Genomic DNA, 16621 nt, shown 5'->3' with positions numbered 1-16621 from the left:
GCTCACGATTGCTGACAAAGCGTATAATCCACGCTATAGGATCTGGGTCTCTGTCTGTAACATGTAAAATACTGTATATTGTTTTGATTTGCACTACACAATGTTTGAATTAGAATATTTCCCTTGTGCGGGGTATGGATTGAATGTATTAGTGATACTATTATAAAGCTGGATTACGCAGCTGATTTCCAGTAGCTACTTAATGTTGTTGGTTAAAAAGTAAAACATGCCAGTTATTCATGATGGCTCAGGCATGATATTTACAGCATTTATGATAAAATATGTATTTTGTTATATACTCTACACTACTGTACATTGCTTCTATAGGAAAGTTTTCTCATTACTTCCTCATTCCTCTCTCATAGGGAAGTTGGACCCTTATGACTATAACCAAACGTATAATGGTAATCCTTATAAAAAAAAGGAATAATGCTAAATGATCACATTACGTGAAATTCCCCAGCGACCTGAATATTTATCACTGTACTTTATCTGCAACCACAAAATTAACGCTATAATGGTTCCTTTTGAGAATTGATGCGGGAATTGGTTCAGCCCACAGGACAGCCAGCGTTAAAGTAGATCCCAGCACTGTCCGTCATAGTGACACCGTTTATGTCTCATAATTAGGCCAAATACGCTATCGAGTCCAGTGTACAATGTAACTAAATTCTCAGGTTTTATTTTCAGGACATACAACACGCGCCACTTATGTCGTTACTGTAACACACCCATCGTACAATGCATTTATTATAAAGAGCATATGTGTCAATGTACAGATGGAACCTTTCGAAACATTGCAATGTTACAAGCCATTTAGTTACTTTCACATCCATTGCCACTTGTATTAGCTGTGTGCGGCGGGACATTGCGGTGGACGCCCTTCATTATTATTTGAAAAAGTGCAAACTATATCAGTATGTACCAGTTAAGCATTATATACTGTATATATATATTTATATGTGTATGTATGTAAGCATATATACAGTCTATTGTTTTGTACATATGTTAGTTCATAAATATTATATATATATGCTACTGGAAGAAAGGTGTGCTTGTACAGACTTTAGGCAGATTTGTGTTACAGCCAACATTTCCATCACAAAATTAAGGACACAGTGATCGCACCTTCAGGGGCTGATTCTGGGTCGGGCGCAAAGCGTGATGCCGCGTCTGACAGATTTACTTTCTTATGCTAATCAGTAATCGTATAGCTGCAAAAGGGAATCCGCACCCCTCAATGTTTTTCCGTCATCATCGGTATCGGCACGTCCACCAGCCCCACGCTGGTTTATCCATCACAAACAGGCTTCCCGTCACTGTACGCAGGCCTCAGAATGGCGCGGAAATCTGGCCTCCGCGCCCACTGCCGTTACACTGCCTCAAAACAGATCCCATGCACGTGACTGCAGTGTTGCCGCCCAATTCCCACCCCGACACCCCCATTTCACGCAAATAGAGATCCAGCCAACATCCGTCTCACCCAGATCATCGCCTGAAGATCTGCATAGGTGTGTAAATTCGTTTCTGCATGAGCGCGGTATGCTAAAACTCGCTATTTGCGGCCGTGAAAGAAGCTGCATCCAACCCAGGATCAGGACTTTGGTCTCTAAGCCTTGGTAAAATCGGGACTGTTAGGGGTTGACTTTATGGCATCCTTGTTTTGTAACTGGCATGAAATTTGCCAGTGTCTATAACTGCCCCAGTGTCACCTTGTGCTCACCCTCAGCAGGCCCACGACATGTAACGCAATTGCTGGGCTTCTGACCTTCTCACTTATCTTTAATGCATGTCGACCTTCCCAACCATGGGCATAACTACCAAAGGTGCAAGGGGTGCAGCTGTTATGGGGTCCAGGTCTGAGAGGGGCCCATCTTCTTTGTTAAAGTTACATGTGTTATATTGGCTGGTACATAGGGGCCCTTGCAAACTTTTGCTACGGGGCCTTCAAATACCTAGTTACGCCCCTGTTCCCAACTAAACAATTTTAACACCTTAGACCAGTGTTTCCCAAACCCGGTCCTCATGGCACACTCACAGTCCAGACATTAGGGATATCCCTGCTTCAGCCCAGGGTGGGTAAATCAAACTGACTGAGGTAATAATTGAGCCACCTGTGCTCATGCAGGGATATCCCTAGAACCCGAACTGTGAGTGGGCCATGAGGACCAGGTTTAGGAAACTGCCTTAGACCATGTCTCCAGCCTCCATCATGGCACCAGTTCCTCATGAATTGATTGGCTGCGTTTAGCTCACATGCTGTCTGCTTTCTCTGTGGGTAGGTGGCAGATTCGCCGTAGTGGAAACTCCCAGGTAATGGTGATAAGCAGAGTAAGCGCGGAGCAGTGCTGACGGTCTCCTATGCACTGTAGGATGCACATCGCACACTTAAATGTCTGCAGAAAAGCTAAACTATGTGTGTAATGGGACAGTTTTATACAGCAGCAATTTCAAACAGATGTTCCCGTAGCCGCGGTGTCTCATCTTTGGTTCAGATACATTGACGACCAACCTCTGTGAAAAAGTCAAATACAATATATTCAACTACTCCAAGTAGACCTAAGACTTCTATAATGTTGATGATAACCTGGCCAGTTATTTTCAAGACCATAAATAGTTCTTCCGAGGATTATAATGATTTCGGCCAGCATACATGTATCTTGGAGCCTTAGGATTACTGCACACAGCACATGTGATTGTTTTGAATGATCGCTTTTGAAGAAGCGAAGGGCTCATCGGTAATTCTCCGCAAAACTTGCCCGGTTGAGATTGACGCTGTTCCTGGTATTTTCAGAAGTTAGAGTGCAGCTCCTCCGCTTTTCTTTCCTTTTGTGTTCGTTAGGTGCCAGGGAAAAGCTTTCATCTTCCGCCAGGGACAAGTAAGAGGCGATGCTCTGCCGGAGGCCGTAACTTAGGAAGGAGTCGTCTTCGGTTTCCATAGCGTTTTCTGGCTCTTCCGTCATTATCGGAACCGATAATCTGAAAATCAATACAAGATTTGTTTCAGTGCTTTCTGGGAACAATATGCTTCCATTCTCACCGCCCTGTTTGTAGTATAGTTGGACCCACATTTTTGTTTTTCTAGTACATAACCCAAGTCGACAAAAATCAGCATTTAAAGAAAAAATAACAAAGTAAATTAAAAAAACGGTGGCCGGTTAAATTCTACTGTAGAATGCCTCCCGGGTGTGATGTATTTTGTTGACATTCATAATATTGATGGGAGAATGTCGACATGGGTGTGATGTTGACTTGCAGCATTAATCAATAATGTCGACACTCGACACTAATGAAATGTCGACATGATTAAAATGTCAACAAAACGTCCCTGGTGGCCTAGTGGTGACTTATCTGGTTCGACAACTTCAGCGGTGATGGCAGTGAGTATTGCTAATACTAACCCCTCCTCTTAGTGCCTAACCCTAACCTCCCTTCCCGTAGCCTAACCCTAACCCTAACCGTCCCCCTACATTGGGAATTGGAACTTGTAATCAATACAGTGATTTTCTGAGCATCATTCCAGTCTTTCTTTATGCCAAGTACCATGTTTAATTTCCAATATGGTTGTGGCAATTTGATATGGGATGTGGTTACCGCTGCTGCCGGTCTTGATACCGACAGGGGAATCCCAACAAGGGACTTAAGATAGGCATCGAAATACCGATGCCTATCTTAATACCGACGCTGGAACGCCAAAGGACGTCATCCCGAACGAGGTAAGTCTGTGGCTCCCTTAGTGTTAGCCGCGCGGGGGGGGTGTTAGGTTTAGGGAGAGTGGCGGGGTTAGGGTTAAGTTTTAGGGGGAGGTTAGGGTTAGGCACCCCTAGGGAGAGGGTTAGGGTTAGGCACCACTAGGGAGGGGGTTAGGGTTAGGCACTAAGGCAGGAGGGTTAGGTTTAGGCATGAAGGGGGGAGACTTAGGTTTAAGCACTAAAGGTGAAGGGTTAGGGTGTGAGGTGGGGATGGTTAGGGTTAGGCTACAAGAAGGGAGGGTTAGGGGGGAGAGTAAGCATACCTACCTGCCCCCTGTCGGGATACCAACCATCTGGATGCCTCATACCCATTCCTTTGATATACATTCACGCATGGGAGCATAATGTACCATTGTAAGTAAATTGCGAGTACATACAGAATACAGTACTTTTTTTCTTCTTCTTAAATTGGAATATTCAAGATGCCTATAACCCCCCCCCCAGCCCACATCACCACCCCCAGTACACAGACATCCGTGTCATCGAAAAGTGCAGAGGCCATCAGCCTCTGCACTTTTCGATGACACTATGCAGTCTGCCCATTTCGCATGACACCTCTGTGCAGTCCGGTCTGGCTACCTACCTCTTCATGTTCTTCCAGTTGAACGGCTTCTTTTTCCTCATAACCGGCAGCTCTTGTCTTCCCAGCACCTCGGTGAGGTTCACAGAATGCTGGGTGAGGCAGGGAGTTGTGAGAACACAGCATAACCCATCTGCCGTCTCTGGGGAGAAAACACATGTAAAGTGACGTTATACTGCAGCTGATGATGGAAACCAATGCTCAGTCCTCTGTAACATGGACGTATGTATTGTGCAAGTGCTTACAGTACTGTCTTATACTTCCTTGAAAGATTTATCACAGGACTGTAACTAGGGGTGTGCGCCCGGTTACGGCGCTCAGAGCACAGGGCTTTGTAGGCGGCACATTCACCACCCCGCGGCCCTTGCTTCTAGCTATCAGGGTGCCGGGAATGGCACACTGCAGCCAGGATCACTGCTGCAGCGTCACGCCGGAGCAGGCCGGCACAGGGTGTATTTCAGCCCTGTTACAGCTCTGGTTTATCAAACCTTTTACAGAGGACAAGTGAAGGGTGTTACCCATAGCAACCAATCAGACTCTACCTAGCATTTTATAGACTACTAAATAGATAATAGCTAGAAGCTAGTATTAGTTGTTCACAACACACTACCATATTTCTGCAAAAGTTTTTTTGCTCACTTTGTGCAAAATCAATATAGACAAGTGAAAGAATTTTCCAGGATCATTGAATTTCCTATGATTAAGGATGTGTCCATAGTAATGCTTACTTTGGTGGTTAGGCAATAGCTTAGGAATTTTCGTAAACGGTGTACATTTAAAGCGCCAATTACTTATAAGGTCAGTTTTTGCCTTATAAGTAATTGTTGCTTTGATTTTACCGGCAAACTCTCAGAAAATGCGCTTGTTACATAAACTTGGAACCTTTTACATAAGCACCATGAGAGAGATCAAGATGGCAGCCCCACTGTAACACTGAGTTGTAGTATTATATGTTACGCAGCATTTACAGATGGGTTGGGTACGGAATCCCAGTGGTCTGGGTGCAGGTGGTCCGAATACCGGCAGCGGAATCCCGTCGCCTGCAGCTAATTACCCTAACCCTCCCCCTAACCCAGGGGTCAGGGAACTTTTTTACCTTTTACCCCAAAATATATTTAGATATGCAGATGTTACCCCCTTGATTTGAAAGGAAGGAAATCATATAGTTGTGCCCCCATAGTTATGCCCCTGTAGTAGTGCCCCCATATAATGCCCCTGTAGTAGTGCCCCCCTAGTTATGCCCCTGTAGTAGTACCTCCATATAATGCCCCTGTAGTAGTGCCCCCATAGTTATGCCCCTGTAGTAGTGCCCCCATATAATGCCCCTGTAGTAGTGCCCCCATAGTTATGCTCCTGTAATAGTGCCCCCATATAATGCCCCTGTAGTAGTGCCCCCATATAATGCCCCTGTAGTGCCGCTTGTACAAAAAAAAAAAAAAAACCCCACTTACCTTAATCCCCGCTCCTGCATCCGTCCTGTCTGCTCGGCTGCTCCTCGGAACTATGGGAGAGACGTCATGACGTGTCTCCCATAGCTCGCATGGAGAGAAGAGAACTCCAGACTCCATCTAACATGGCGCTGCAGGGAAGGAGCCGGGCGCCCGCTGGTAATAACACCTCAGCGGGCGTCCGGCTTAGAGCCTCCCTGCGGCACAGCCGGGCATGCATATGAATCATTCTACATTATATGTCCGTCCATTACCCCCAGGAATGTAATTTTTACCCCATGAGGGGTAATTTACCCCTGTTCCCTGACCACTGCCCTAACCCTAACCCACCTCTCCCACAGTCTAACCCTCACCCTCCCCTCCCGTAGCCTAACTGTAACCCCAAGCCTAATACCTACCGTCAGGTTGTCAGCGGTCGAGATTCTGGAGCCGGCATCCCGACTGCCAAAATGCTGACTACATCCCCTTACATATGCATAAAGGCATACTGTACATTTTAATAACCTGTTTTAAGGATGGCAGGAGACAGTTGGTGCTTTAAGAAGTTGAATATACTATAGATTTCCCTCGGCAATGCTGCATTTACTGTGTTCCCGATGTACATTTCAATATTTACAAAGACAGAACATCACAAAATCTAATATAGAAATAGATCCTCATTTGCTGTTGTATATCATATTGGGCCTGATACAGAGATCCACGTAATTGCAGCTGCCACTGCGTCTTCATGTTAATGCCCCAGCCGATGGTACAGAGGCACCCACTGGCTGCAGCACTAATCCGCCACTATTTGCATTGACGCACCATTGGTCGCACCATCTTGAGACTGACCATGATATGCCCGCTTCTGGAAGTGTCCCTCCCACCATTTTTACTCCTAGGAATTCCCAGCTCTTGTTTACATATTCGTTATGCGGCCTCTGGCTATAACCATCGGGACACATACGCAGACTGAGAACATTGTCCACTTGCGCGCAGTATCGCCTTTACATGCATCTCTGAATCTGGGGCCTGATTCAGAGCCACTCGTAAGCGGCAGCTTGTTCGCTCCGAGCGATGTTTGCCCAACTGCGCATGCGTACGGATCGTTATACGCATGCGCGAACCAGTCAGTGCGGTCGAAATTCATGTGCTCGCAAAATAGCGAATGCCTGCTAATTTGAGTGACAGAATGAGGCGTATGTGGGTGGTAACAGGGGAAGGTGCTTGAAAACGGGGAGTGGAAATCCGATCGCAGGCGTGCTTAAAGGTCAAAACGGGCGTTTTAAGGGAGTGCATAATTAATCCAGCAGCGTCATTGACCACGTCACTTGGTTTTTTTTAACTCAGAACTGCTTGCAAAATAGTGGTTGAAAAAACCAACCACAAGAATAGCGAGCAGTTCATACGCTGGTCGATGTACTCGATTAATCTAATAAATAGCGGACATGATGTATGGTGCGAGCGGCCAGGGGGCATATTTTTCAAATTTACGTTCGCATGTTTTGCTCGCTCATTCAGACTTAGAGGCGTGAACAGACCGCAAAGTGCGAACGGTTCATTTAAATAGCCACCCCTTTTTAGAAAACGAACGACCGCAAATAGCGAGCGGCTCTGAATGAGGGCTCTGCTCCATTATGTCCTGCAGTCATTATCGCAGACCACCCACCTTACCTGCAGCCTAACCCTCCCCCTCGTAGCCTAACCCTCCCCCTCATAGCCTAACTTTCCCCCTCGTAGCCTAACTTTCCCCCTCGTAGCCTAACTTTCCCCCTCATAGCCTAACCCTCCCCTCCCGCAGCCTAACCCTCCCCTCCCGCAGCCTAACCCTCCCCTCCCGCAGCCTAACCCTCCCCCTCATAGTCTAACCCTCGCCCTCACAGCCTAACCCTCCCCTCCCGCAGCCTAACCCTCCCCTCCCACAGCCTAACCCTCCCCCTCATAGTCTAACCCTCGCCCTCATAGCCTAACCCTCCCCTTCACAGCCTAACCCTCCCATCCCACAGCCCAACCCTCCCATCCCACAGCCTAACCCTCCCATCCCGCAGCCTAACATTCCCATCCCGCAGCCTAACCCTCCCATCCCGCAGCCTAACCCTCCCATCCCACAGCCTAACGCTCCCATCCCGCAGCCTAACCCTCCCCCTTGCAGCCTAACCCCCCCCTCATAGCCTAACTTTCCCCCTCGTAGCCTAACTTTCCCCCTCATAGCCTAACTTTCCCCCTCGTAGCCTAACTTTCCCCCTCGTAGCCTAACTTTCCCCCTCGTAGCCTAACCCTCCCCTCCCGCAGCCTAACCCTCCCCTCCCGCAGCCTAACCCTCCCCTCTCGCAGCCTAACCCTCCCCCTCATAGTCTAACCCTCGCCCGCATAGCCTAACCCTCCCCTTCACAGCCTAACCCTCCCCTCCCGCAGCCTAACCCTCCCCTCCCGCAGCCTAACCCTCCCCTCCCACAGCCTAACCCTCCCCTCCCACAGCCTAACCCTCCCCTCCCACAGCCTAACCCTCGCCCGCATAGCCTAACCCTCCCCTTCACAGCCTAACCCTCCCATCCCACAGCCTAACCCTCCCATCCCTCAGCCTAACCCTCCCATCCCTCAGCCTAACATTCCCATCCCGCAGCCTAACATTCCCATCCCGCAGCCTAACATTCCCATCCCGCAGCCTAACCCTCCCATCCCGCAGCCTAACCCTCCCATCCCACAGCCTAACGCTCCCATCCCACAGCCTAACCCTCCCCCTCGCAGCCTAACCCTCCCCCTCATAGCCTAACCCTCCCCCTCATAGCCTAACCCTCCCCTTCACAGCCTAACCCTCCCCCTCATAGCCTAACCCTCCCATCCCCGCAGCCTAACCCTCCCCTGCACAGCCTAGCCCTCCCATCCCGCAGCCTAACCGTCCCCCTCCTAGCCTAACCCTCCCCCTTGTAGCCTAACTTTAACCCGCCCCTCCCGCAGCCTAAACCTAACCCACCCCCTCATACCTTCCGCTAGTGCCTAACCATAACCCCTAGCGTAGCCCGTTGGCTGTCAGTGGTTGGGATTCCTTTTGTACCTAAAATCTATGCACATTATTTATCAGATATTTCTTGGTAATTGAATCTAGAAGTGTACACTATAAGTGTAAAGCTGGGCACACACGGTACGATGTGCACCCAGCAATGCGATCCGACGGCCAACATATCAGGTGGTCCCCACTGGCGGAGCTATCTGGTGCCTGACCGCCCCATATGCCGCCCCTTCCTCCCCCCCCCCCCCTTCCCCTTTGCATAGATGGGATCGTACATCGCTTCTCCAGATTTCTTGTGGATGCAGAAAGATCTGGAGGAGCAACGGACGACCCCACGGGAGCGCGCAGCAGATGATGTCATACCCTCACACGGAATGATATAGCTGTGATATAGTTACAATCTGTCGGATCGGCCACTATATCGCTCCTCGTGTCGCTCTTAGACTGGTAAAGTAGAATAGGCGCCCACCTGAATAGTGATTGACAAGGTGCTCTAAGCACTGGAAGGTGAGTCGCGGAGAGATAAAATACCAGTTGTTTGGCAGACGGGATATCCTGTAATGCTTCACCTGTCTGTGCTTCACAGATAATGAATAAGAACCTGAAAGGCAGGAACACAGTTATAAATAGTTGTGCTGTGAGACTGTAGACCTGTCCCCCCTATACCAGAGCCGGTCCTGGGCATAGGACATATAGCATACTGTACTCCCAACATTCATGATGGCATGGTCGGGACTCGGTCAAAAAAGGGGACGTGGCTTTGTACCAAAGAGACATGGCTTCATAGGAAATGCCAAGCCTACAAATCAGGGAGGTATACATATAAGCGAATGAATAGGGCACCATTGATCCTTGGGCACTCAGCAGGCTTGTTTAAGGGGCACGCGCTAAAATTTCTCTCAGCAAGAAGGGTGGCACATAGGGTTACTTTAAGTTATTGAACAGAGAGAATTATTAGGCACAAGTTAGTTCTTAGCTCCCGGCAAGAAGAACCACCGCCATACAATGCCTTAATAAGAATTCATGCTGGTGATAACCCCCTTAATTTGTATAATGAGCAAAGGCTTTAACCCTATAATAACTTGGCCCGTGATTTTGGCTGCAACTGCACAATCCCTACGTACAATCATGTCATCACAACGTTTTACCTTTCTTAGTTTCGCTTTGTCTGATCATAAATGACCCAGTCTTCATTTCCGGCAGCTGCAAGAGCTGCTCTGACTTTTCTCTCCCTACTCCGTCAAACAGCCACCTGGACAGCGACAGGAACAGGTTAAAAAGACGGAAAAGTCTTCATGTCGAGGTCAAAGTCTTTGCAACTAATAAATCTATTGTTTTCTGCTGCAAGAGCCTCCTGTATTGCTCCAGTGGTGCTCCGTGGAGGACGGAATAGACCTAGGTCTCCCCGAGCTTGTGCCCAATATGAGATTGCTGAATTGTTGAGTTTTATTTTTAATTATTAAGCATTCTACAGTAAATATAGGGTTTGTTGCATTATAAATACAGTATTTGCTGTCTTTACACCATTGGTGCGGCATTATAAACCCATATCCCTAACTAGCATCACGGTGTGACCCCTCACGCAGGAACAGAAAGTGACATGAATTAATAATACTATATTTCCTCTTATGGTTGAAGCAGTGGTTGTCAGAAGCAAATATATATACGTGAAAATAACTTACACAAGGAAGAACTAATGTCTCCTTTCTCACTTTGAGCTTGTCAAGCTCTGAAATTAAATTGTGGGTGTTTTTTTTCTTTTCCAAAGTGAAGTCACTTACAGTAAGACAACAAAAGCCCCATCTAGATAGGAACTCCTATGCTCCTGTGCCGCTACCCACTCATGGAGCTCCGTGAGACGGCAGATCAGACTGCCCCAATCTTCAAATCTTTGTACTAGAGATGTGCGCTGACCAGGGCCGTAACTAGGGTAGTGCGGCCTGTGCCATGGCACAGGGCACCGTAGGGCAGGGGGCGCTGATTGGGCCTGTTAATTTTCTGTTTGTTATCATTCTCACTAGTAGCTTCCTCTTCTTTTATCCCCAGCTTCTCCTGGCTTCCCCTGTCTCTTCCCTGACCCTTCCCCATGAGGCTATGGCCATTTTTTGGGTGCATTATCTTATGCCACTATTTGAAAAATAAGGGCGCCAATGCTCTTTCTGGCACAGGGCACCAAAAAGTCTAGTTACGGCTCTGGAGCGGACCCCCATGTTTTTGATCTGGATTCATCTTCATGTTTTGGATTTGGATAAAAATCGATAACAAATCGACAAAAGAAAACAAAACAATAAAAATCGATAAAAAAAAGCCAAAATGTCCGAATCCAAAACCCGAGTTCGTCTTTTAAATCCAAGCTCTGAACCGGGACTCGGTTCGAACTGGGTCAGAAATGTGAACACGAACCTTGACCCGGATCTACTCGGAACCCCTAAATTCGGGTGTGTTTGTATTTCAGAAATCTAGACCCACACATCCCTACTTTATACACTCTCTGACAACCCATCGGTTTATTACAGCTCAACCTGCTCCCACCTGCTCTCCTTGTTATGGAATGGAAGCTCTCTCATGAACAGGGCCCTCCCTACTCTACTTTGCATTTATTTTTTCTATCTTTTATATCCCTGTTTTATGACAGTCCTGTTTTCCTCACTGTCCGGCAATGCTGACCACTGTGGCACCTTGTATCAGGGCTGTAACTGGGTCCCTGACCAGGACGCAAGCCTGAGGGGGTGGCAAAGCTTCCCCATCCCTTGCAGCTGGAGTCTTGCAAGCCTTTCCTTTCCTGGTACCTTGTATGCCTGTACCAGCTTGCACCAATTTTCCCAGCATGCATAGTGTTATTATATAAATAATACACAACAGGCATTAGCCACAGTGTAACCACACACATAACCCTAGGTATGGTGCTTTGTTAGTTTGCAAAATCCAGTCAAAGCAAATTACTTAAAAAAAAAAAACCCAAAAAAGTATTTCAATTAAAATGACTGCGTGACCCTTACCCATGGTAGACCTTTGCCACGCATTTCGCTGGTATGTAGTTCTCACGACCTGATTTCAGAGATACTACGCGCCACCATCCACCCTCACTGTAATGGGGAAAAAAAAGACTGTTTATGTCAAACATCAGTATTACTGGCATCTGTATTCGGGAATACTTCCATAGGACTTGCAAGTTACTCTAAAGTGATACCAAACAGAAAGCAATAGTTGATCCACACTAAAATAAAAGCATGTTCTAATAAGTGTTGGACTTGGGTATAAAGGGCCCACATATAGGGGCCTATTCATCATTACATAATTATCACTAGTGATAAATATGTTTTGAACTTGCTGCGAGTTTAAAAAAAATTAAAGGAGGCATTCATCATGCCTCATTCATCATGCCTCATTCATTATGCCTCCTTGCCTAAAGTATCACTTCCGAAAAAAGCTGCTCTTTTTGCGGAGTCAGCTTTTCAGAAAAGTGATACTTTCCCCCAACAGTTGAGGTATCCATTAGGATTCCCTCACTGTGTCTGCCCCCCCTTCCCCCCTCTCTATTCCACCAATGCCTTCAACACAAGACACCCCCTCAGAATTGTAGACACCCCCGCCGCCACTGTATGTCCCCCACACTCCCCACCACTCTCAAAAACCACCTTCCACCCCCAGTTGCCGCCAGTGTCCATCTGGCCCCTATTAACCCCCTTTGTGCCCACCGGTGTCAGTCTTCCTCTCCCCCTGCACCTGCCGGTGTTCGTCCTGGCCCCCCATGCCTGCCGCTGGTCTGTGTAACCACCCCCATGGCCACCAGTTCTCCCCCCTCCGCCTGTAATTCGTAATCATCTCCCCCCACCACCGAAGGTGTCTCTCCCTCTCTGCCTCCGCGCGAGCTCCCCTGTCTGCAGCACTAGCTCCCTCCGGCACCCGTGCAGGAGAATACAGGAGGGAACCAGTGACAGCAGTGACAGCCCAGAGCCGTCGTAGGTAAGTAAAAAGATGGAGGGATCTGCAAAGGGCAGCTTGTGCATGGTATCAGGTACTGTATGCCATCTCAGGGTGGCATACAGTTTCACTCACAAGTTTTGAAAGAAATGCTTTTTTGGAACTTGATGAATTACACAATTTCCACATCCCCATACTAAAGTGTGGCAATTATCGGGAGAGAATTTGTAACCAGGAGATATCAGTAATATATCATGTGTGTACATGCTTAATGACTAGCCCTAACCCTTAATTTTTTTTACAAAAGTAGGGGAAAATGTTCACTTTCACCCACTTTTGTAGAAATTAAGGGATGATGAATAAACCCCATAGTGTGCAGCTGAAAATAAATGTGGTCAGAACAGCAGAGGGCATGACAGAGTCTACTTAATATTTAACTAGCACCTTCTAGAAGATAATAGCTAGAATCTGATTGGTTGCTATGGGCAACATCACTTCTAAAAACTCTCACTTTAGTAAATATACCCCTAGTGCTTACCAATTTCATTGTCCAAACCCTTCTCATAATATTCTTATGAATCTCACTATAGTATTAACCTTGTGATAAGCCTTTAGAACCAAAACCATATGTTTTACCTATAAAAGCTGCCTTTCCCATAAAGCCAATGGTACTTAGATGCCACAAGAAGTTCCCCAGCAGCACAACACACATAATATTATTATTATCATTGTTGTTATTATTATTAATACCCATTCTACTGGTGCAGGGTAAAGTAACTAACTTCTAACAAAAGGAAAACACAATACCAAGGGCTCTATTTACTACAATCCGCATATTGAATGCATATTGAATGCATATTGAATTGCAATGCGAATTCAGGCAATATCACAGGGATTTACTACAAATCCCTTGCAGGGACAGAGCTTGCGATAAAGCTCTGTCCCTGCGAATCCCCTTCGGAGCCTTATCATGGTATTTTCGCATTGCGCCGACCGGCCGCCGCTGCTACCCCCCTGGCGCTAAGCCCCGCCCCCTCGAACGCGCCCCCCCCCGCAATCCACCCTCCCTTAATTACACTTACCTGCATGATCCGGGCCTCCGGTGATGTTCTCAAGCCTTACGGCCAGGTGATCTCCCATACTGCACTGGGACCCGATCACCTGATGACCAGGCAGCAGTGCACTATGTGAGACCAGCTGTCCAGAGGGAGGACATTACCCGGAGCCCCGACCACCGGTCCCTGGAGTCAGGTAAGTAAATTTTTTTTTTTTTTTACTGTTTTTTTTTTATTTTTTTACAGTGATCAGCTTGCGGTCTGTTTAGACCACACAGCTGATCACTGGGGCCGCCTCCCGGCTCTGCTCTCCCCGTTACAGCAGGGCAGGAGTCTGGTAACCGGGGGAGACACACTCCAGGTGGCGTTATTATCACAGGGCTTCCCCCGATATTTTTTTACAATTTATTTTTAGTAACCCTGGTCGGATCACATTTCCCATTACAATTATGGGAAATGCGATCTGCTTACTAAAAATAAGTGATACTTAGGGGTTGGAGTAGAATTTTACTAATTCTACTCCAATTGCCCTGTAATAACTGTAGGTGATGCTAAAATAATGTGAAAACACAAAACACCTTTTTTCACTTTATTTTAGTCAAAATAATGTTAATAAATAGAGCCCCAAGTGAGAAATAATAGTGCTAATAAATGGCTAACAAAACTGCAAACTTCTCTAATATAAAGGGCTGAGGTGGAAGAATGGTCAGGAACACTCCAAGGTCAGGGCAGGCAGCACATTACCAAAGTCAGATGATAAGCCAAAGTCAAAACCAGGAATCAAACCACCAAACTGATCAGGACACAGTTACTATAGTTACTACTGAGCAGGAACTATAACTGGTACAGGTGAAATGATAAGGCAGTTATATAGAGCCTCCCTAGCCAATGTGGGTCTGTTCCAGCATTCTACTAATGAATGTGACAGGCCAGGGGGGGAGAGAAGCTGCCTGTAGCAGAAATGGTTCATGCTGTGTGATGTATTTAGCTTTCAAAATGGTCACATACTGTAATACCCTCCCAATTTTATCAAAGGAAGAAAGAGACACATTTGTAATAACCTATCAGGGGGCGATAATGAAAGTTAAGCACAATAACAACGATATAACCTATCCCTTCTAGGTGAAGTCTGGTTAGGGCTGGCTAGAACAAGCAGAAAGCAATCCTGCAGACAGGTTTCCATCCATCAGGCTGTTGCATTTGTGTCTTTTTGAGGCTTCTATGTACTGTATCTTGCCTCAAAATAATGGTAATAGACTTTCTGTAATCAGTGTGGATACTAAGGCTCGTGATGGTCTCTCTCTAATCTCCTGCCTTGCATCCTCGTCGGCTGTCGGGCCTACTGTAGATACAATTCCCGCTTTAGTTACAGTAGCACCGGTATGTAAAATGCATTTGCCTTTGATCTGCGGCTTCACTTTTGTTTGAACTTGATTTAACTCGCCTCATATGTCCGCGGGTTCCCTAGGATGGGGGATATAGGGCAAAATAAAAGTCCACAAAATTATCTGAAATAATGTCATCACCTACAGTAAAATGAAGCATCCATATTTGTAATCTCTCCGATCTATCCAACAGCTTAACCGTCTGTATGTAAGTTTATTCATTAGAAATACTAAACAGTAGCACTATATGGCAGCCATTAACTCTTCATTATACCGTCTTGCCGAGAGCGCCATATTAAACACAGCCCATTGGCTGCCCTGCCCAGGGTCTGCTCTAGATTTTATTGATTTGAACCTGAAACTGTCCCTATTTCCCTATTTTTTTAAATACTGTCCAACTGCATAGTACAACTCCTCTTGTTTTGCATATTGACTGCAGTTCTTACTATTTTCTTTTTTTTGAGAGTTTTTTAATTCTTTTTATTATTATTATTATTATTAGTAGTAGTATTTGTATTTTATTATTATTATTAGTAGTAGTAGTATTTGTATTTTATTATTATTAGTAGTAGTAGTAGTATTTGTATTTTATTATTATTATTAGTAGTATTAGTAGTAGTATTTGTATTTTATTATTATTAGTAGTAGTAGTAGTATTTGTATTTTATTATTATTATTATTAGTAGTAGTAGTATTTGTATTTTATTATTATTATTATTAGTAGTAGTATTTGTATTTTATTATTATTATTATTAGTAGTAGTAGTATTTGTATTTTATTATTATTATTAGTAGTATTAGTAGTAGTATTTGTATTTTATTATTATTAGTAGTAGTAGTAGTATTTGTATTTTATTATTATTATTATTAGTAGTAGTAGTATTTGTATTTTATTATTATTATTATTAGTAGTAGTATTTGTATTTTATTATTATTATTATTAGTAGTAGTAGTATTTGTATTTTATTATTATTATTATTAGTAGTAGTAGTATTTGTATTTTATTATTATTAGTAGTAGTAGTATTTGTATTTTATTATTATTAGTAGTAGCAGTAGTAGTATTTGTATTTTATTATTATTATTATTATTATTAGTAGTAGTATTTGTATTTTATTATTATTATTATTAGTAGTAGTATTTGTATTTTATTATTATTATTATTAGTAGTAGTAGTAGTATTTGTATTTTATTATTATTATTATTAGTAGTAGTATTTGTATTTTATTATTATTAGTAGTAGCAGTAGTAGTAGTAGTATTTGTATTTTATTATTATTATTATTTTTTTTTAATGGTGAAAAAGATCCCTGAATTGTATTTAGAATGCAGGCTTGCAGTCGCTTTGCTTATAATTATAATGCTCATTTCTCCCATTGCATCTCTGATCAGTGTCGCTTCCAGTCAGTCCGGCATCGCACTCTGAGCACTGAATTTGCATCAGATCTTTTGAGGTTTTCTGTTTTCCTCACATACAGGAAATTAGGTTTC

General features: G+C 45.0%; 2 protein-coding genes across 3 annotated transcripts in view; one reads left to right on the top strand and one right to left on the bottom strand.

Moving 5' to 3' along the window:
* TG (thyroglobulin) overlaps positions 1–16621 on the top strand; it is a 326211-nt gene that overhangs the window by 238979 nt on the left and 70611 nt on the right. The gene's annotated exons all lie outside the window — the stretch shown is intronic.
* The window catches only part of SLA (Src like adaptor), a 39364-nt gene continuing 23421 nt past the window's right edge, over positions 679–16621 (bottom strand). For both annotated transcript variants that reach the window (XM_088449711.1, XM_088449712.1), the window contains exons 4-8: positions 11769–11855; positions 9918–10021; positions 9239–9370; positions 4336–4474; positions 679–2979 (exon numbers count right to left, since the gene is read on the bottom strand). In XM_088449711.1, the coding sequence (XP_088305837.1) occupies positions 2733–2979; positions 4336–4474; positions 9239–9370; positions 9918–10021; positions 11769–11855 (709 nt within the window). In that variant the 3' untranslated portion in view covers positions 679–2732. The remainder of the gene's footprint in view (positions 2980–4335; positions 4475–9238; positions 9371–9917; positions 10022–11768; positions 11856–16621) is intronic.

Source organism: Taudactylus pleione, unplaced genomic scaffold (assembly GCF_031769625.1).
Source record: "Taudactylus pleione unplaced genomic scaffold, aTauple2 ptg000493l, whole genome shotgun sequence".
NCBI lineage: Eukaryota > Metazoa > Chordata > Amphibia > Anura > Myobatrachidae > Taudactylus > Taudactylus pleione.
This window is presented reverse-complemented; position numbering and strand designations above follow the sequence as displayed.